This window comes from Pipistrellus kuhlii, unplaced genomic scaffold (genome assembly GCF_014108245.1).
Source record: "Pipistrellus kuhlii isolate mPipKuh1 unplaced genomic scaffold, mPipKuh1.p scaffold_m20_p_8, whole genome shotgun sequence".
NCBI lineage: Eukaryota > Metazoa > Chordata > Mammalia > Chiroptera > Vespertilionidae > Pipistrellus > Pipistrellus kuhlii.
The window spans coordinates 4,156,923-4,177,913 of NW_023425584.1; the positions used below are offsets into that span (position 1 = coordinate 4,156,923).

Sequence of the window (20,991 nt, forward strand, 5' to 3'; positions counted from 1 at the left end):
GTAAACTTTTGAATGAATAAGCAGTTTAAAATGATGAAGCTAAAATAGGATTATGTGCTCTGATTCTAATTGAGTCAAACCTAATTAAGAGTATATCCTAGCCAAAACCGGTTTGGCTCAGTAGATAGAGCATCGGCCTGCGGACTGAAAGGTCCCAGGTTCGATTCCGGTCAAGGGCACATGCCTTGGTTGCGGGCACCTTCCCAGTAGGTCGATGATTCTCTCTCATCGATGTTTCTAACTTTCTATGCCTCTCTCTTCCTCTCTGTAAAAAAAAAAAAAAAAAAAAAGGAGTAGATCCTATATAATAAAAGGCTAATATGCAAATCGACCAAACTGTGGAACCACCTGTCATTATGACATGCTCTGACACCAGGGGGCAGACGCTTAACACAGGAGCTGCCCCTGGAAGTCTGTGTTCCCACAGGGGGAGCAGTGCTCAGCTAGAAGCAGCGCTAAGGATGTCAGTCGGACATCCTCCAAGGGCTCCCAGACTGTGAGAGGACACAGGCCTGGCTGAGGAGCTCCCCCCTTCCCCGCCCCTCCTGGAGTACACGGATTTCATGTACCAGGTCTTTAGTGTAATAATATTCCAGAAATCATCTTCCTGAAAGTGATATCTTCCCAGAAAAAATGAGAATGTTTTCTCTATGTTGGAGAAAAAAAAGTTTTCACTGTGTTCTAATGCTCTTCTTAAAACACAGTGCCTGCACCCTCTTACCTGCGAGTAGGGTAAGGATCTGGCTCAGTGTATTTTAGGGCAACAAGATCTTGTGCAGACACTTGCAGAAATCCTGCCTGCAGTGCTTTTGGCTGGTGAGAATGGTAAGAGGACTAGGAAGGTTTGCAGTCGGCACCTGCGCTGAGATGGGAAGGAAAGCGAGTCCCACCACCTCAGGGGGCCAGGAGCCTGGGTGGATAATGAGAGCAGGTGTCTGTTCTCAGTCCAGGCCTAGGAAACAAGGTGAGTTTTCAGTTGTCTCCTGGAAGTCCTCTCGGGTGTAATGCAACGTGGCATATGATGTCAGGTTTTTAGAAGCTGTGGCCTCATGAGGCAGGACACCATTGGTTAAGAGCCTTCGGCTAGGTACCGTCCGTCAGGTAGCTTCTAGAAGCCACAGCATGGAAATGAATTGGGGAAGTGTCTTTGTCACTTCAGAGTGCGACCAGACTTGGAACAACATTGAGAAATGGCCTGGAATCCAGAGGCAAGGGCTGTGAGCAGACCCCCAAGTAACAGTGTGAACATGCCAGCTGCTGTGGAGGGGCTGGCGAAGAGCGGGCTGAGAAACCTGAGTGCCATATTGCCAACTGTGTGCCGGCTGCATATGAAAGAACACGGCACACAAAAGAATCAATAAAAAAGCACCTCTAGCTGAAACCGGTTTGGCTCAGTGGATAGAGCGTCGGCCTGCGGACTGAAGGGTCCTGGGTTCGATTCCGGTCGAGGGCATGTACCTTGGTTGCAGGTACATCCCCAGTAGGAGGTGTGCAGGAGGCAGCTGATTGATGTTTCTCTCTCATCGATGTTTCTAACTCTATCCCTGTCTCTTCCTCTCTATAAAAAAAAATCAATATATATTTTTCAAAAAGCACCTCTATTTAATTCCAGATATCTCGTATATGTTTTTTAGTAAATAAAGTGGGATTATAGTATAATCCCATTTTATTTACTAAATTTGTAGCCTTTATTTCATTTAATGTTTCTTGAACTATTCTAGTGCATTGTAACTTTGTTTGTATATGCTGTAAGCTTCCGCTGGATCAATAAATGTACTGATTCTACAGCCATGAATTTTATTTGGTGGACACATAATATTCTGTCTCAGGATAGTCTGGGATTTAATTAACCAGCCCCTGTTGTTAGGCAGTTTTTCCTTTCTATTATGACAGTGATGTGTCGCAGCTATATTTTTGTATGCATCTATTTTTTCCCTTAGCATACTTTTCTACACTTGAAATTGCTGAGACAAATGAGGTGCCCGTTTTTAAGTCTTGAATATGCATTATTGAGAGGATGCATGCAGGGGGTTGCACCAATTACACTTCAGTCTGCAGTGTAGATGAGTGACAAGTTCATCAAATTTGAAAATAAACAGAGCAAATTACTGCTTTGGGGAGTTGAATGTCAAGAGAAGGCAGTGACAGGCAGTGCAGTGCAGGGAAGAATGTAGGGATTTGGGGTCAGAATTGCTAGTCTGCCACTTTGACCTCTGCAAGTTAACCGCCCCCCAGCTCCTCCTCCATAAAAATAGCTGCCGGCTGGCCAGAGGTGGTATGAGCCTTCATGAGGTCAAGATAGTGTCTGGCACCTCATTGGCATTCTGAAAATATCGATTTGCACCCCCTTCCAATTCATCCTGGTTTTGAAAGTTTTCACTTAGGTTTACCATTTTCATTGAAAAGGAGATTAAACTTAGTTAAGTGGTCTCCCCTCGTCCTGAAATGCATTCCTAATTGGACCACAGATGTTAACGGACAAAGGCTCAGATGGACTAAATTGAACTGTTGTTTAACTCTCTCCACGCTCAGGATTTGTGGATCTTGGATAAGTCCCATTGGAATTGGGTTCACACTGATCTGACCTGGGGTTTGCTGGGGGAATCTGTTCCTTTTGGCAGCTGACCCTTAGGCTGGTCCTAGTACAACTGAGGCTCCTGGTGTCTGTGTCAGAAATAGATTATTTTGTTACATTCTGTTCTCGGTGGTGTCCCTTAGCATAGAGGTTCTGCCTCTCCCCCCAGACCTCTGAATTCTTCCTCTCTCCGCTTCTCTGGAGCTCTGGTGACAGTTTTTATGATAATGGTGAAATGGACAAGGATTTTTTTTTATACCTCTTTGGAATTACTCAGGAACAAGCTGTTATTATTTTGATCTTCACTGCTATTTCTGGGGGTTAATAGGTAAAATAATTTTCTAGCATCCAGCGTTTTAACACCTTTAAACTACAGGTGTTTATATAATTAGATATAAAATTAAACAAAATAAAGCATCACTTAAAATCACATAAGATAGTATTAAAATATTAACCATACCATAAGTACCACATGTTCATTTGAGAAAAATCAGATAATATGGATGAATAAAAATTTAAAAAGAAAAATTACGCTTCATCATTTACCAAAGATAACTTAACTCCAAAGATCATTTTAATTTTGTTAACTTTCGGGTGCTGGAATTGGAATTTAAAAGTTTTGTTTTGTTAATTGTAGGGTTTAATGAAAAATTTGGCTCTGGCTTTGAGTTCAGAATATCTGTTTGGCTGCGTTTGAGTCTCTAAAATTTGACAAGCAGTAAACTTTTGTTTTCCTCATTCTTACCCTTCCCCTCCTCCTTCTCCCCTTGCTCTTTCTTCCTTTAACATATATTCTAGACTGAAAATACTGTGTTGTATTATCTGTAACTTAGTCATAGTACAGTTGCTAAGAATTAAAGCATAGTTCCTTTCTTAGTTTATGTCACATGGTTACTGTCAAATACTTTCCAATAAAATACCGTTATAAGGAAGGGAAGAAAAAGTCATTTATAATTAAGGCAGGGGGTCACTAGTCAGTTCTTTAAAGGGTTTTGGAAGATGTCTTTAAATTGTGGATTAACTTTTATTTTACAACCTGATTACTGTATTATGATTCTTTTAGTTTTAAAAAACAAAATAGTATTGTTGGTGAGGGTTTGCTTTCTTATAGGTTGCAATCAAGCATTTACACAGCAGAAGCTGACGCTCTGAATCTTTTTTAGAGTTTTGTAGCCCTATTTTCAGTACCACTTGCTACTTCTTGAAAAGCAAGTCTGAGAATTCTGACACAATAGGACAGTCCCTGATTCGGATGAACTAGATGCTTTATTTGCTTGGAGCTGGGGACAGCCTCCAGTAGAAAGAAAATCAGTGTTCTGTCGCTTTCACACCTAGCGTTAGAGAGCCCCCCTAGAGGATCTCCTTGAGGCCACCTCCTTTGTGATTCTTGAGGACAAATCCCGTTCCCGGATAGAGATTCCCAGCGCGGAGGGTAAGCCCAGTGGTGGCCATAAAATGGACCTTTTATTTTGCTCCCTCTGTATTCAGTAGCCCCCATTTCACGATCATGTGTTTTTTGGATGGAAGTTATTGGCTAACGGAACCTAGGCTGAGTGTAAAAATGGACTGTAGGCATGTGCTTCCAGAGGTGAGTGCTGGCACTCAGGTCTGCTCTCGGCAGCCCAGCTTAGAGAAGTTTGCATTGGTTGTAAAACAAAAACAAGACTGTTTTTGTAGTTTCTCTAAGAGACTGACCTTCTCTTTAACATGCTTCACTCCTGCTGCCAAGGGTCATCCCTCTGCTTAAGGCAGTTTAATTGTTGTCTCCTCATTGCCTCTCGCAGTGGTTTGAATTGAAAAGTTTTTGATGTCTCACTTGAAGGCGATAGAAGATTCAGAACACTTTATTTCACAGTATCTGTAACAGCATGCATGGCTGTGGTACGATTACTTCCTCTCTTGGTCATGGGATTACCTTAAGCAGACCTCTTTCTCTCTGTTCTGCATGCGGCAGGTTTCCCCACCTGTCCTGGGGAACGGGTCTGTCTGTGGTGCTGGCTTGGATTGACACAGTGTGTGTGGCATGAGAGTAAGCTTTACTCCCTGCCTTAGTCAAACACCTCCCCTCCACCTTGCCGGAGTGCGCACGGCCTCCTGCTCCCCCTCTGACCGCCGCTGTTGGGGCGGTGTGTGTGCTGGCCTTGTACACACTGATAAAATATCGACCGTACACCGGGGAGATTGGCTGTTCGCTGGTGAGAATGGCGTACATTGGAAGAGCTGTGGTCTCCTGCTGGATGACGTCCAGTGGAATGGTTGGCACAGGAGAGACCTCTGTGATTTGGCCCCCCCCCCCCCCCCTCTCTCTCTCTCTCTCTCTCTCTCTCTCTCTCCTCATCTCACATTTAAATACCTTAGTAATGCTACATTCTTTGCACATCCTTGAACAGGATGCCATTTCTTAGCTCTTTGGCTTTGCTTAAGCTATTTATTCCGCCTGGAATGTCTTCCTCTCTTTTTCCCCTGGCTACCTTCTCCTCATCCTTGATGGCTTCATTCAGGCATCCTATCCTTTGGGTGGGCTAAGTCTGTTTGCATGTAAGCCTGTGTGTGTGTGTGTGTGTGTGTGTGTGTGTGTGTGTGTGTATGTATGTATGTATGTGTGTTTACACTACACATTCTTAAGATTCCCTCCCCTGAGCTGGGCAGGAGAGAGAATGGAGAGAACAGATGTTAAGTTCAGATCCATTTTTTGTTGAATGGGATAGTATTAAGCCATTCACTTGGTTATCTCAGGTACGATAAGAGTTAGAAGGCTGGTACCGATTCTATGGGAAGTGGTTTAAAGAAAAAAATTCACGGGATTTGTAGACGTTTCTAAATCAGTGTTACTGGAGAGACAACATAAACTGCCTCCTTGGTTGGCTTTCAAAAGAATTGCCTCTTTGAGAAGCAATCAGGGCAGAATATTCAAAACACTCCATCTAGAAATAGACCAGCATTAGCTTTTTTGAGTTGTTCTCCAAGCCAGCCAACCAGAAGACAAGGTGCCTGCAGCCACATTTTCCTCTTGGTTTGTGGTTCCTATGGCAATATGAAGAGAACCTAGGGCATTCCTCTCCTCCTCTTTTAGGAACCGTTTGCTTTCGAAAAATGCCAAAAGTTCTTGTCCATACTGACTGACTGTGTTTCTCAGCATTGTGGCCCGTTTTGGTTTTTGATTATATAGTAGATATGACAAAATTAATAAAGACTAGTTTCCTTAACAAATGTGATGGTCTTTGGCTATAGAACCTACTGTATAAATATAGTTTGTCTAATTGGATGTTTGCTAATATTAGGACCCCATGTGAATTGCTTCCTGTTTGCTATGAACAATCCTAAGACAGAGTACTGGTCATTACAAGTAGCTAAATGTGAAATTATTATTACTGTTATTATCAAAATATATATATATATTTTATTAATTTCAGAGAGGAAGGGAGAGGGATAGAGAGACAGAAACATCAATGATGAGAGAATTATTGGTTGGCCACCTCCTACACGCCCCCTACTGGGGATCAAGCCTTCAACCCAGGCATGTGCTCTTGAATGGAATCAAACCTGGGACCCTTCAGTCCACAGGCCAACACTCTGTCTACTGAGCCACACCAGCCAGGGCTAAATGTGAAATTATAACAAACATTTCTTAGGGGCTGTGCCCATGGAAGGCCTCCCAGTGTATGTCCATGTGACCTCCTCGAGCTCGAGGCTGAAGTATAGGAAGAGGCTTCCTTTGTGGTGGTGTTAGCTTATAAATAGATCAGTAAGTATTTGTTAACATTGGGACACACCCAAGGTACCAGGGTAACCATCAGTGTTCTAGATGTTTAAATGTAGACTGCTTTAAAAATTAGCTTTGAGAGAGAGAGAGAATCGTATACACTGTAAATATAGCCATTTTGAAGAAGTCTTTTCGTTATTCAGTTAAAGAATGATGGATAATAGTTATTCTGTAATAGTCAACATGGGTTTCCAACCAGGTCTCTAAATTTAAAATGAGAAGCTTCAAGAATCAAGTACTGCTGTGGTCCTAGTTGCATTTTAATGCTCTTAGGTTGATAAATGTGGAACTTTTATTTTTACCCTTCATTTTCAAATTAATCACCGTTCTGTTGGGTTATTAGACCGGAGGGAACCCTTGTTCAGACTAGCAGTATGGCCTTCCTTATTAAAAGACGGCTGAGTGGCATTTTCTACTGAAAGACTATTTTCAGCACTGTGGTTGGCCACTTAGCCGCAAGGTAATGGAGTGTGAAAGTAGCGCAGTTCCAATACCTTCTATAAACACTGGCCCCGCTCTGTCCCAGTGTCTGCCATGGATAACAGAAAGATAAATTCTTGGAAATTAGACCCTCAAAGCGTCCTTTACAATTTTTTCCCTGAAGTTCAATACCAAGCTTTAAAGAACCCTTGTAAAAAAACATTTTTTTGGGGGAAGAAATTTTTATTAACACTAAAGGGAAGAGAGAGGAGAGGAAGCAAGCGAAGATAAGTAGGATTGGAGAGAGAAAGAGAGAGACAGAGACAGAGAGAGACAGGCCCAGTGTCTGGACTTGGCATGAAGTGAGGAGACAGAACTTGGTGTTACATAGCCACGCAGCCCTGCTGGAGGGAGCCGGCAGCCCCGGTGCCCACAGGCCACCGGTCTCCCGCAGTGAAGTGCTTGTCAGCGCCTTGGCTATAACAGTTCATGTTTTGAAATTAAATTCTTAGAACTTTCTTAAGTCTCAGAATTTTCTTTACATTAATTGCTTTCCATATTTTTGTACGCATTGGTTAGATCATTAGATGGGTAGAAAACCTGGGGAAGATCATTATTTTCCTTTGCACTTTAGTGTCTCACTTCTAATATCATGGGTGGGAGTTTAGACTAAATAGTGTTCCTGTTTTCATAGTTTATGATTCTTTGATTTATTGAATGAAAATTTCTCGACTTTTTTTTTTTTTTAAGTTTTGGATCCCAAGTTATTAGCAGAATCTAATCAGGGAACAGTATCTTTCTTATGCCTTCATGGTTTTTAACTTTTGAGGCAAACATTTTTTAAAAAATTTATATTTATTAATTTTAGAGAGAGAAAGAGAGGACGGGGTGGCGGGAGAGAAACATCAGTTTTGTTGTTCCATCTGCCCATGCATTCACTGGTTGAGTCTTGTATGTGCCCCAACTGAGGATCAAACCCATAACCTTGGTATATCCAGATTCTGCTCTAACCAGTGTTTCCCAAACTTTTGCCATATGTGTACCCCTTCTATAATTTTCGTTATGCTGAGTACCCCTCGTACTCATGAGAACGTAAATTAGGCGCAGCTAAGCACGGTGCAGTGCATATCCCCACCAAACTCCTGTGCAACGCGTACCCCCACCAAACTCTTCCCGTGCCCCTGGGGGTAGGCGTACCACACTTTGGCAAACACTGCAAAGGTGAAGGCAAATATAGTAAACCTTGTAGAGGGCACCTGACTGTTTTTACTGAATAAATGAACATTGATTTGTAGGTGACTTTGGTGTTAACTTGGAATTAGTTGCTAAATGCATGTATAATCCTTAAACTATTCTGAGATCCAAATGCTTTTATGATTTGGATAACTGTAACGATTGCCCCCCAAAAATTTAAATTGAACTATGAGGATGTTGGGAGTTTATTTATATCAAGTGATCAGTATAATCTATGTGTAGCTTTGTGTTGATGTAAGTATTCTCTTAATAAGCATTTGCTGCACATCTCTGGATAGAGTTCGTTGTAGCGGGAAAAAAACATGCTTGCAGAGTCAGACAGGATTGACTAACTAATTCTATTAGCTCTTGTCCTCTTGCCCCCTGGACAAGTTGCTACTTCAGCAAACCAAGCTCTCCTGACCCTCAGTCTCCTCTTCTGAAAAATGATAATGCCTGTCTTACAAGCGTGTGTGAGGGCTACTATGTCAGCTGTCCAGCATATGACAAGAGCCTGATAAATGGCAGCTGTTGTCATTATGCAGCATGTATGCAGCATCTTTGTGGCACTCTCCTGAAAGTGCTGGGGTGACAGTATGTCTGCCGGGAGTATCAGTGATGCACTGGTAAGCTCTGGAATAAAGGCACACATTGGAAACCTATGGCATTTTCATTGTGACCAAAAAAAAGCTCCTTAGTTTAAAAAAAATATTGATTTTTTTATAGATAGGAAGGGAGAGGGATAGAGAGCTAGAAACATCAATGAAAGAGAGACATTGATCAGCTGCCTCTTGCGCACTCCTTACTGGGGATGTGCCTGCAACCAAGGTACATGCCCTTGACCGGAATCGAACCTGGGACCCCTTAATCTGCAGCTCCATCCGCTGAGCCAAACCGGTTTCGGTGCTGCTTAGTTTTTAAAAAAATTCCATTTGACTCTTCGGTTTTGTATTCCTCAACTGCCTTTTCAAAATAATCTCCATATCCTGGTTACACTGTGCGTGAGATGTCACCAGTAAGTGGCAGATGCTGGTTGGAACCAGGTGTGTCTGCTTTCCAGCATAGCTGTCTTTGTATGTTACCTTTGGGGTAACATAGAATTTATCTGCCAAACCAGAACAAAACGTGAAAATCATGCTGGGATAACAAGTAGAAACCTGGACTTGTTTACAGTATAACAGTTTATAAGACTTTGAGAGTATAGTTAAATCCAATACTCACCTTCACATTTTTTGCATGATTATTGATTTTGCCATAGTAAATTAATTGACCTTAGGTTTGAAAAGGCACTTTGAATACCATCAGTAATCCAATGATTTTAAAATACTAATCATCATGCATGTTTATTTTTATATCTTTTTTCTTATTTCCCTGAAAACCAGCAAGCTTTTCAAAGAGAATGGGAGAGGTGAATGAATAAGCTAATTCTTGCTCATGTCCAATGAACTTTGTCAACAAGGCCCAAGGCGAAAATCATGAATCCCCAAGTTTTTTCTTTGGGAAGGCAAAATGTGGATGACACTAAAAAGCAGATATGTTTTTAATGAATTGGCTCCTTTTAATTGCCTGTCTCTATCAATCTATCACTCATCTTTCTTGTTGCTATTGCTTCAAGTCTCTAGGTTTCCTGTGATTTTATTTAGGGAAGTGCAAAACTAACCACGTGTTAAAAATTCAGGGGATCCAAGTTTTTACAAAAGAGGCACCGGTCTTGTGGGATGAATGTGGGTTTTAATAACAGACAAACCAGGGTGTGAAATTCTGGCTCTCCCTCTGCTGTGTGCCCTTGCAAATGACCACCTCGGAGCCACCGTTTCCTCACTCCGCGGTGTGGGAATTAGGGAACACATTTAAAGAGCCTGTATTCATGGCAATTATATGACATAAACTCACTTTAATGAAGCTGTAGTCAAAATCCCACCACTAATCTCGTTTTGCATCCAAACTTTCACAGTTCCCTTTAATGGGTTTTTATTTAATCACTCTCTTTCCCTCTGGAGTCAACCGTAGCTAGAGGATTAGAGATTGGCAGCAGAAGCCTTTAAATAGGACAGGAAGTGGGCCCTCTCCCAAGGTGTCAGTAGGTTGCCTGTCACCACCATCCCAGACCTCCAAACGGCCACGGGTGCGCCCTGCTAACTAACATTCAAGTTGCCTATGTGAAGGAGTGATTTGCTGCGGCCTCTAACTGCTTCTTCTCTTCCTTCCTTTTTGTCATCCTGCAGTGTTCTGTGCCAAGGTCTTTGTGGCTAGGCTGCGCCAACCTGGTAGAGAGCATGTGCGCACTGAGTTGCCTGCAGAGCATGCCCAGTGTCAGATGTCTCCAGGTGCCTCTCTTCTTTCTTGTTGTAAATGTGTTTTTTACGTATGCCATGAACATGTGTTGAAACTTGCAGTAGTGTGTTTAATCCAATGTTAAGTCTGCTAAATGTTCTGTGTAACCCTCTGCTCTCCTCCAGCCTGGGCGCCCCACATGGAGGCGTTAGGACCCAGAGGGGCTCCTCTTTTTCTGCTCCTGCTTTTAATTCTTACCTCGCCCCTGGAGGTTGTGATTCTCACGTTTGATAGTCGTGCGTGTGCCCCCAAACCCTGGCATTTTCCATTTGGCTACTTTTACCAGCTCTTTGTTCAATCGGGAGGGTTTTAAAATTAAACCGGTGGTTTTTCTATTTGGAAACTCATCCTTTTGGCTTGCTTTCTCGCCCTCCTTCAAAAAAGGAGCGGGGGAGAGAATCCCCAGTGGTAGAAAGCCTCCAGTTGAAGTTTACAGAGATCACAGCTTCATGCTGCCAACAACTGTCAGTGTGGGCCGCTTCCCAAGGCCAGACTGACACCTGTCCTCCGGGTGCACCGCCTTCCAGGCCGAGGCCGGCAGAGAATTCCACAGAGAAAGTAACACTTTTGGGGGAGTGGGGAGGGGGTGCTCAGGGAAAAACAAAACAAAAAACTGTGTGCAGGAGTGCAGGTGGACTGAGCTCACTGGTGGGACGGATGTCAGAGTGCCAGGCAGAGACACTGGCTTCCCCGGGGAAGCGCTGGCTGGAGAGAGCATGTATTTAATGAAGTGTGGTTTCAGTGGCAGCATTCTGTTCTCATCCCTGCGTATTCCAGACAGCTTGCTATAGCCTTAAAAGCATGATTGAGTTCCTGGCGTCCTGGCGAGACTGCTCTGCTTCAGGGGAAGAGTAGAATCAGGAAGTGAGCTGGAGGGATGTGATTAATGGCAGGGGTGACTTGACTGTTCTCAAGGTTATCTTTCTATTCAGGTTCCGGTCTTCAAATGGAATGGGGAGCCAGGAAGGAGGGACTCTTCCTTCACACCGGGACTGTGCATTTGATGTTCTTGTTGGCAAACATTCTGATCAGCATTCGTGTGGTTATTGGTTCAGATTGCTTTTTGTAGAAAACGGTACCATGATTTCACTAGTGCATGAGCCAGAGGGTGGATTCAGTGTCAGAGCCAGTTAGCTGTCTGAGAGTCTGTCTAAGAACGGGGGCTCCAACTCCTGGGGCCGGAGACTGGTGTTTCAGGGAGGCTGCGTGGTGGTGAATTATCCGTGGAAAAGCAGCTCCTCCCATGCCGTGTCCCTTGAACAGAAATGTTCTTAAGTGGCGGGGGTAGTGCATGCGCTCTTCCTTGGTGCGGAATAAGGGATATTTGCATTATGGTAATAGTGTACCTCTTTGTCCCTGTTTTTCTGAAAGATGTTATTACTTGAATGTTACAGTTGCTTTTAGTAGGGTAGGAGTTTAAGAAGGGGAGATGGGGTTGTGAGGGTTGGAAGCGCAGAAGTGGTTTTGCACTCGGTGAGCAGTAACTGACCAATGAGCGGAGAGGCGGCACTCAGTACGTTTGAACAGCGTTGGGAATTCACAAGGTGGGGTGAGTGGCGGGAAGTCTGGGTTCCTACCTTGTTGAAATGGAAACCGAAATGTGTTAAAAGTTTGTCTGACTCATCTCTCCCAGGGAAAATCGTCTAAGAGAAAAAAAATGGAAACTTTGCCTTGATTGGACTTGGAAAAAAAGTGAAATATTGAATGATACTCACCAAAGAGTGAACGGAGCCAGCATTGTCTGATTTGGTTAGGTGTTGTTTTCTTAGGGTATAAACTGAACTCGCACTCAGCTGACTGAAAGGAGGACATCATCATTCCATTTGTTCCATTTGTGATGACAAGTAAACATGTTATGAACAAGGAGACCGCTTTCTCTCTCGTTGGTCTCACGTATCATGTGTACCAGCACTTCCTCTCCATTTCCGGTCTCCAGCTCGTGCTAACATGCAGTGACGGAATTGGGTTTGAGCGCTCAGAGGCCTGTTGCCTATGTGTTGTATGTTTGGTTTTTCGCAAAGATGACTTGCTTGACATTGCACAGGAAGTCCATGTGAGCAGGAGCAGGCCACCTGGAGAGCCTGTTCACTGGGCTGTGCTCCTGAGTTGCATGCAAGGTCCCTCTTAATATGATCACACCTGACCTATTGACAGTTTAACTCCAGCCAATTAGCCTATTTCTATGACTGAATGAAAGAACTTTCTGAAAAGGGGGAGTACAGAGGTAGGTATCGTTAGGCCTAATGCAACCCCTCTAGTTTCTGCTGAAGATGAGAATGGAAAAGGCATAAAAAATAAAAATCACTTGCCTCAATAAATCTGTTCTAAAAAAAAAAATCACTTACCACCAACGTGGTGCTTCACAGACATTCGCTCTGTGATCACCGTGTGAGGTGGGCCTTGTCAGCCCCAGTTTTCAGTGTGGAAGGGGAGTCTCTAGGTGATGTGTGATTGGACCAAGTTAGTATTTGTTGGCAGAGCTGTGAAGTGATGGGCTGGCATTTGAGTTCCGGATTTGTCTGATTCCAAATTTTTACACTGGAATGTTACTATTTCTAGCGTTTTCCATCTTCATTCTGTTCGTGAAAACTTGACTGTTGATACTTGGTGTATGACTTGGTTACTCATTATTTCAGAATAAAAAATGAAACACCTGCCAGATGTCTGTAGGAGGGGAAATTGCGTTCCCTTTGCCAACATGCGCGCTCAGAAACCTAAAGCCAGAGGGATTCCTCAGGGCGGTCTGTGGTCGGATTCCGTGGCCGGGGCCTGGCACTGGGCGCGCAGGCCTGCGCTGGCGTGGGCACAGAGATGGGCACAGGCCTGTTCCCTGCTCTCAGAAGCCCGCTGTAGGAAGGGATCTGTGAGCACAAGTCCAGACTGAGCCATTGTCCGGTGCGTTTGCGTAATAATCTCGGAAGTTAGCCAGAGCTGCATGTGCTCTCAAAAGGTGGGAGCCAGTTTAAACTAGGACCAAACCGCAGCATTCTTCAGAACAGGTGAACTGGAATATCTAGATGGACGTGAACCCGGCTGGACTGCATTGCTGTGGCAGTCGGTTCAGCCAGATCCAACCAGTTGATTGTTAACATCAGATACCTGAGAGTTCAGACATGTGGGATGTTTTCTGAGACTCCAAGACTTCTGTGGCCCAGGAGTGACGCCAGCATTAATATTAGGTCTAGTAATAATTAATGTCGTTTTCTAATACTTTTTAAAATCGAATTTATTTAAACAATACAACAAAATTTAATCAACAATATAGTTGCCGTTGTTTTCTACTACTTGTGCCCAACGCTCAGGAAGCATTTTAATCCCTTTGTTGTAAAATTCTTGTGATTTTGATGCAAAAAATTCGGTCAGTGCATTTTTGAGGCATTCTTCATTATTAAATTTTTTTCCAAGAAGAAAGTTTTGCAAAGAACGAAACAAATGGTAATCGGAAGGGGCAATAACAGGAGAATATGCAGGGAGAACTTCCCATTCCAACTGGCGCAGTTTTTCAGCAGTGATTCTTGCAGTATGCGGTCGTGCGTTATCGTGGTGAAGAATTACGCCCTTCCGATTAATCAGCGCGGGTTCTTTTTCTCTTAAAGCTTGGGCTAACCTTTCCAATTGGGCACTATACACTGCACTTGTAATGGTTTGGTTAGATGGTAAAAGTTCATAATGAAGAATTCCTTTAAAATTCCACCAAACACACAACATCACTTTTTTCGCATGCAAGTCAGGTTTTGGCATGGGCTGCGGAGCCTCATTTTTGTCCAACCATTGAGGCCGCCTTTTCTAATTAACATACAGCACCCATTTTTCATCTCCGGTAACAATTTGCTCTAAAAACGGCAAACGGTTTTGACGAGAGAGGAGCGAACTGCAAATTGTGACTCTTTGATTACGGTTGTTGTCGGTCAACTCATGAGGAACCCATTTTCCAAACTTTTGGACTTTGCCAAGTGCACGCAATTGATTGGAAATTGTTTTTTGTGAACAATTTAAAGTTGTCGCAAGCTCTTGTTGGTTAATTTGAGGATTTTGCACCAAAAGAGCTTGAAGAGCTTCTTGATCAAAATTGGACACGCGGCCTCGACCACTCTTGTCATCTAACAAAAAATTTCCCTCGCGAAATTTCTCAAACCAACGCTGGCATTTTCTGGCGCTAACTGCATCTTGACCAAGAGCACTACAGATGTTTTTTGCAGCCTCACTTGCTTTTCTTCCTAATTGGAACTCGTAAAGCATGCAGTGCTGAATATGCTCTTCATCCGCCATCTTAGCCCTAGTTTTGCAACAAAAACCAAACCAAACACAAGCTTTTTCAAGCAAAACTTGTTAATTGCACTTCACACGTTCTGTAGATACCACGTGTTTGAAGGTTATGTCAATACAAGTCAACGCCAAGCAAGATTTTAAACGAATGTTTAAAAACGACATTAATTATTACTAGACCCGATACTAGTACAGTACTGGTCATTTAAAGAGTGCCGCCAGTGTGAGTACTGGTACGGTATTGGTCATTTATTCCCCCCCTCACGGCTATGGCACAAGGTTCCAGGCACAAGGTTCTCTCGTTGAACCCTTTGTGGGGAAGCTATCTACCCATCCTGTGTTGTGTGAGGAGTTGAACTGGATTGCCTAAGGCTACAAAGTTGTTGAAGTGCCAGAGCTGAGGAATAATCCGAGGTCTGGTAACTGCAAAGCTGACGTTTTAGACATCAACTCGGCAGCGGTGTTTTTAGGTTGAAGCTCTTTATTCTCAGTGTGAAGAGCCTGGAGCTGATGGACTCGGGTGCAGAGGCTCAGTTAGTGGCTGACAGCTTGTCCTGGGATGCCATCGGCGGCTCTCCCTGGAGCGGGGGGCATGGCTTTCTGCAGGGGAGGCAGGTGACTTGGAATGACAGCGCGGATACGAGAATCAAACTCAGTGCCTCCTTCCTGGCTCCGGTGGAGACGGGGCTGGACAGGAATGCACCTTCTCGGCGGCTGCTGTGCTGGTTTCTCTCTTATTTGGGACAGGCACAGAGAGCCACAGCCGCCTGAGAACGCGCAGTCGGAACATAAGCTGCCCCCTGAGCAGATACATTTAGAGAAGGGAGCAGCTTGGCGGGAAGGATCCTGCTCTGGAGCATACAAGCTAATTCTGCCCTGGTGCCTGCTGCTCCACAGCTCTGACCAAGGCCTGTGACTGCCTTCCTGACCTGTTCCCTCTCCCCCCACGTGGAGGTGGCGTTATCTACCTGCAGAGTTCTGTGAGGGAGAGGAAGGTACAGCAGCCTCGTTGCTGATTGCCTACTCTTTTGGGGACAAAAATCTATTTCTCTCCCTGGCTCCCTACTCGGGAAGTGAGAATTCCAGCCTTAGAGTCTTAGGTCCAGCGCAGGGAGAGGATAGGAAAATTAAGACCGGGCACATGAAGCGGCCCCTGCTGTCAGGTGCTCTCCTTTGGTTACTTAAAAAAAGATAAAAATTCACTGGGAATCTCGCCACTCATCACCGCCCAGAGGGACGTTTGGTCTGTCTTCTCTCTGCCTGTGGGGCAGGGGGAATCCATCCAATCATGCAGGCTCTCCGTGTTGTTATGGTGATGATAATGGTTATAACCGTGGTGTTTTAAATGCACCTCTCCCAGAATAACTCTGCATTTATCTGTTTTATATAGCGGAGCTCTTAGAATGTTTTACATAAAATCTTAGCTCCTATGGAAATTTTCACACACACACACACACACACACACACACACAAAGAGAAACATTCAGATCAACCTTGAACAGATTTTTAAATTGAACTGTTCTTAGTTCAACTCTTTCCTTCTCCAACTTTGAGCAAATCTTAGAAGGCTTAAATAAAAAAGGAGTTTGACAAATCACTGTTTTATGTCAGCATTCAAACATTTTTAAACAAGGTTCAGAGATTTAAAAATATGCAGTTGTACTGAAGGTTATAAAAGACATGTAAAGTTACTTCCTAGGTCTCACTGCTAAAGTATCCCTACTGGTTTCCCATTATTCCAGAAAAAAAGCTTTAAAAAATACAAACAGCCGAAACTGGTTTGGCTCAGTGGATAGAGCGTCAGTCTGCGGACTGAGGGGGTCCCAGGTTCGATTCCTGTCAAGGGTATGTACGTTGGTTGCCGGCACATCCCTGGTGGGGGGTGTGCAGGAGGCAGCTGGTCGATGTTTCTCTCTCATCGATGTTTCTAGCTCTCTATCCCTCTCCCTTCCTCTCTGTAAAAAAAAAAAAAAATTTAATAAAATATATTAAAAAAAAATACAAACAGAACCATACTACATATTTTTATTTTTAATTAATAATATACATTGATTATTTTTCATACCAGCATATAAAACCCTACTGTTTTATGGCTATGTAATAGTATTTTATCATATGGCTTTGTAATTAAAAAAATATACATATTTTTTTAAATTGATTTCAGAGAGGAAGGGAGAGGGAAAGATAGATAGAAATATTAATAATGAGAATTATCGATTGGCTGCCTCCTGCACACCCCCCACTGGGGATGGAGCCCACAACCCTAGCATGTGCTTTGGCTGGGAATTGAGCCATGACCTCCTGACTCATAGGTTGACGCTCAACTACTGGGCCACACCAGCCATATTATAAATTTTTTTATTTAACTACCATTACAGGGAGTCTTCCCTCCCCCCTTTGGGCTCCCTCCCCTACAATAGCCAGAATGCAGCTTTCTTTATTTCCTTATTTTATTTTTTATTTTTATTGCTTTGAGAGAGAAAGAGAGAGAGAAACACTAATTTGTTGAACCACTCATTTATGCAGTTATTGGTTGGTTCTTGTATGTGCCCTGACCAAGGACTGAGCCTGTGACCTTGGTGTATGGGGACGACACTAATCAACTGAGCTACCCTTTCCCTTAATATTGTATTGCAGACCTGTCCCCAGATTCATAAAGTCAGTACGTCTCCCACTGATGGCACCTTTGTCATTTATAGGTTGGGAGGAGTGAAGGGAAGGACTGTTATTTTTCTTTTTTGAATTACAGCATATTAAGGAAAAGTGCAGAAATCTTAAGTGTGTAGCTCAGTGATTTCTCACAAAGTGGGCAGTGCTTCCTTTATGGCTAATTGTTTTCATGGAGGGTAAGTCAGTTTAGTTCAGTCATTGCCATAGCTCTGGATAGCTTTAAAAATACTTAAGTTTTGCTTTTATTTTATTTTATTTTTTTAATATATTTTATTGAGTTTTTACAAAGAGGAAGAGAGAGAGAGATACATAGTTAGAAACATCAATGAGAGAGAGAAACATCAATCAGCTGCCCCATACTAGGGATGTGCCCGAAACCAAAGTACATGTCCTTGACTGGAATCGAACCCGGGACCTTTCAGTCCACAGGCTGACACCTATTCACTGAGCCAAATTGGTTTCGGCAAGTTTTGCTTTTAAAATATCATTAAAAATAGCCTGCACTTGTTTAAATTTCAACTAATAATAAAAAATGACATATTAACATGATGCATTAAGACTTCCTACCATCATTTTAAATCACTGCATAAACTTCCCTTAATAGATATATTGCTGATTTTAAGAAACTTTCTCTTCTGTATAAACACTGCTTTGCTTTTTGAAACATTTTAAGTCATATTGAGTAGATCATTTTTATACCTAAATATACTTATTTCTTAGGTCAAAGAGTGTGCACAATTAAAACATTTTAGGTTGCTAAATTATACTTTTGAGAGGCTGGCTCAGACACAAAAAATAGCCCTATCTGGTTTGGCTCAGTGGCCTGCGGACTGAGGGGGTCCCAGGTTCGATTCCGGTCGGGGGCACATGCCTGGGTTGTGAGCTTGATCCCCATTAGGGGATGTGCAGGAGCCAGCCGATTAATGATTCTCATCATTGATGTTTCTGCCTCTCTTTCCCTCTCCCTTCCTCTCTGAAATCAATATAGATATATTTAAAAAAACATTTTAAAAAAGAGGGGCTTGGTGAGTCCACTCATCCTTTTCATATGCCCTAAGTGGCATTGGGTATTTTAATCTTGTGTGTCTTTGCCATAGTGATGAATGAAAATGTAAAAATAATATAATGTCATAATGTACATTTGTGTGATTGCTAGTGAGTGAGTTGGAATGTATATACATATTTATTTATTGGCATTTCTATTTCTTGTTTTATGATTATCTCTTCATTCCTTTTCCCCACTTTTTAATTGCTGACTTTTTTTTTTTTTAAAGTATGATTTGAGGAAATCTTATTGCAAATATTTCCTCTGGTTTGACACTTGCCTTTCAGTTTTGCTTATAATGCTTTTTACCCTAAAGCAAGTTTTGAAAGAAATTTTACTTTTTATGTAATCACTAGAGGCCCGATGCACAAAGATTTATGCAAGAATAGGCCTTCCTTCCCCGGCTCCCTCCGGCACCAGGGGCTTCGCTCCGGCTGCTGCCAGGTTCCTGGGGCCCAGGCTGCTTTGCTCTGGCTGCCACCGCCACCCGGTAGGGGCACACTCCGAGCTGTGCTGTGGCCGCTTGGAGCATGTCTCCACCCCTGGTGTGTGTCCGCTGGGGCCTGGGTGGGATGCAGCCTCCTCCTGAGCTGGTTGTGACAGTTATGGCATCCTGGCCTAATTTGCATATTTCCTCTTTATATACCGTATTTTTCGGACCATAAGACGCAATTTTTTCCCCCCAAAAGTGTGTGTGGGGGGGGAGTCCCTGCGTCTTATGGTCCAAATATAGCCTACACATATACTTAAAAAAAAAAGTTTTTTTACTTGCCCGGCTCTGTGAGGTCTCTGTGTGCTTGCCCGGCTCTAAAATGGTTCTAAATGCTGCTGTTTACTTTACAGGGTTGATTACATGTGTTTATGACTGTGATGTTGGGTTTTAATGCACATAAAATATTTTAGGACACTATTTGTTTCAGAATCTTTTTTTCTTCATTTCCCTTCTCTAAAAACTGGTGTGTCTTATGGTCCGGAGCATCTTATGGTCCGAAAAATACGGTAGATAGATATTCCTTTGCCATTCCTTTACTGGTTTATGTCTTTTTGTTTTGCATGTAATTCTTTCAGTTTCTCTGTCATTTGTATTGGTCTATGCCAGTGGTTGACAAACTCATTAGTCAACAGAGCCAAATATCAACAGTACAATGATTGAAATTTCTTTTGAGAGCCGAAAACCAGCATCTGCGCGTGGGCCACCAAGTTTCAATCGCACTGTACGTGTGCGCCCGCACATGGTATTTTGTGGAAGAGCCACACTCAAGGGGCCAAAGAGCCGCATGTGGCCTGCGAGCCATGGTTTGCCGACCACTGGTCTATGCTATCTGTTAGGGATCCACATTCTTTTTAAATGGCCAACCTGTTTCCTGATACAGATTTTCTCCAATTGATTTGAAATCACATGCTCATGTTTCACGTCCTTGTGCCCAGTGATGCCCACTCACAGAAGTCTGTGAAGCGCTGGCTGTTCTTGGTTTCCTTAGGATCATCAGTCATCAACCTCTGTAGGCCTGAGGTCCCACACTGTGCTTTTACATATGATCCAGTGTCAGAGTGTCTTGTTAAAGGCGATGAGCTTTGAAAGTTTAGAGCCAAACAAAGATTCGTTTTAACATTTTTCTAAAAGAATTATTTTTATCTGTTCTTGTTATAATTGGAAATTTTTAAAAAATCGTTTCCAGTCCTATTTTCTGAAGTCAGGGTGACTTGGTGATCAGCAAGTAGATTCCTACCCTGTTCCCCCGAAAATAAGACAGTGTCTTATATTAATTTTTGCTCCCAAAGATGCGCTAGGTCATATTTTCAGGGGATGTCTTATTTTTCCATGAAGAAGAATACGGTACACATTTATTGTTAAATGAAAATAAAGGAAATTTATTACCTGTATACGGTACGGTAATACGGTAGTTGTCAATACAAACCAGTCAAACTGAGAATCCTACAGTATCAAGAATTTACTAATTTATTCAATGACAATCATGTCATCATCTTCTGGAACATCATCATAACAATCCAATTCCTGAATTTCCTGATTTCACTCAGAAGGAAACCTGTATGTAGGTCTTATTTTCGGAGGATGTCTTATTTTCGGGGAAACACGATATCTTGTGGAAAGTTCTGGTGGTGCCACCATACCTGACTACTATCCAAGAAATCACGTGCATTTTCCTGTGGGAGAGAGCCTGTGCTGGGAGAAAAGTAAACTAAAGCTGGCTGTACTGATGGTTTCCATGTTTGGTTTCCAGAACAGTGGGTATGGTGGGGAGGTTTAACAGTGGAGGATAGGGAAGTGGGTAAATGGGGTTCAGACCACATTAAAAGATGTCTTTTTACATTTTTCAACAAAAATGTGTTATGCCCCATACTAAAACTACTCCAGTTGTTTATAAAACCAATGCTGATTTTATGTATTTCTATGGATTTACATTGTTTTGTTTGTGAGAGTAACCCGTTTTCATTGGTATAATTTCACTTCATTTTAGTGTCTTTTTGTTGTTGTTGTTTTTTTTAATCCTCACCCAAGGATATTTTTCCATTGATTTTTAGAGAGAGTGGAAGGGAGGGGGAGACACACACAGAGAAACAAGAGCAAATTCAGATAGAGGGAAAGAGTTTGTGACTTGCCTAAGGGTACACACCTACTGAGGCTTTAAACCTAGTCTGTCCATTCCAATATTTGTTACTGCT

The 20,991-nt window shown here is 42.8% G+C and overlaps 1 protein-coding gene across 7 annotated transcripts in view; it reads left to right on the forward strand.

Annotated features, from left to right (window-relative positions):
* Positions 1-20,991, forward strand: part of FBXW11 (F-box and WD repeat domain containing 11) — a 100,709-nt gene that overhangs the window by 27,549 nt on the left and 52,169 nt on the right. For 4 of the 7 annotated variants that reach the window (XM_045576292.1, XM_036424743.2, XM_036424745.2 and 1 more), the window contains one exon: positions 10,217-10,318. The exons of the other annotated variants lie outside the window; for them this stretch is intronic. In XM_045576292.1, the coding sequence (XP_045432248.1) occupies positions 10,217-10,318 (102 nt within the window). The remainder of the gene's footprint in view (positions 1-10,216; positions 10,319-20,991) is intronic. 7 annotated transcript variants of the gene reach the window in all.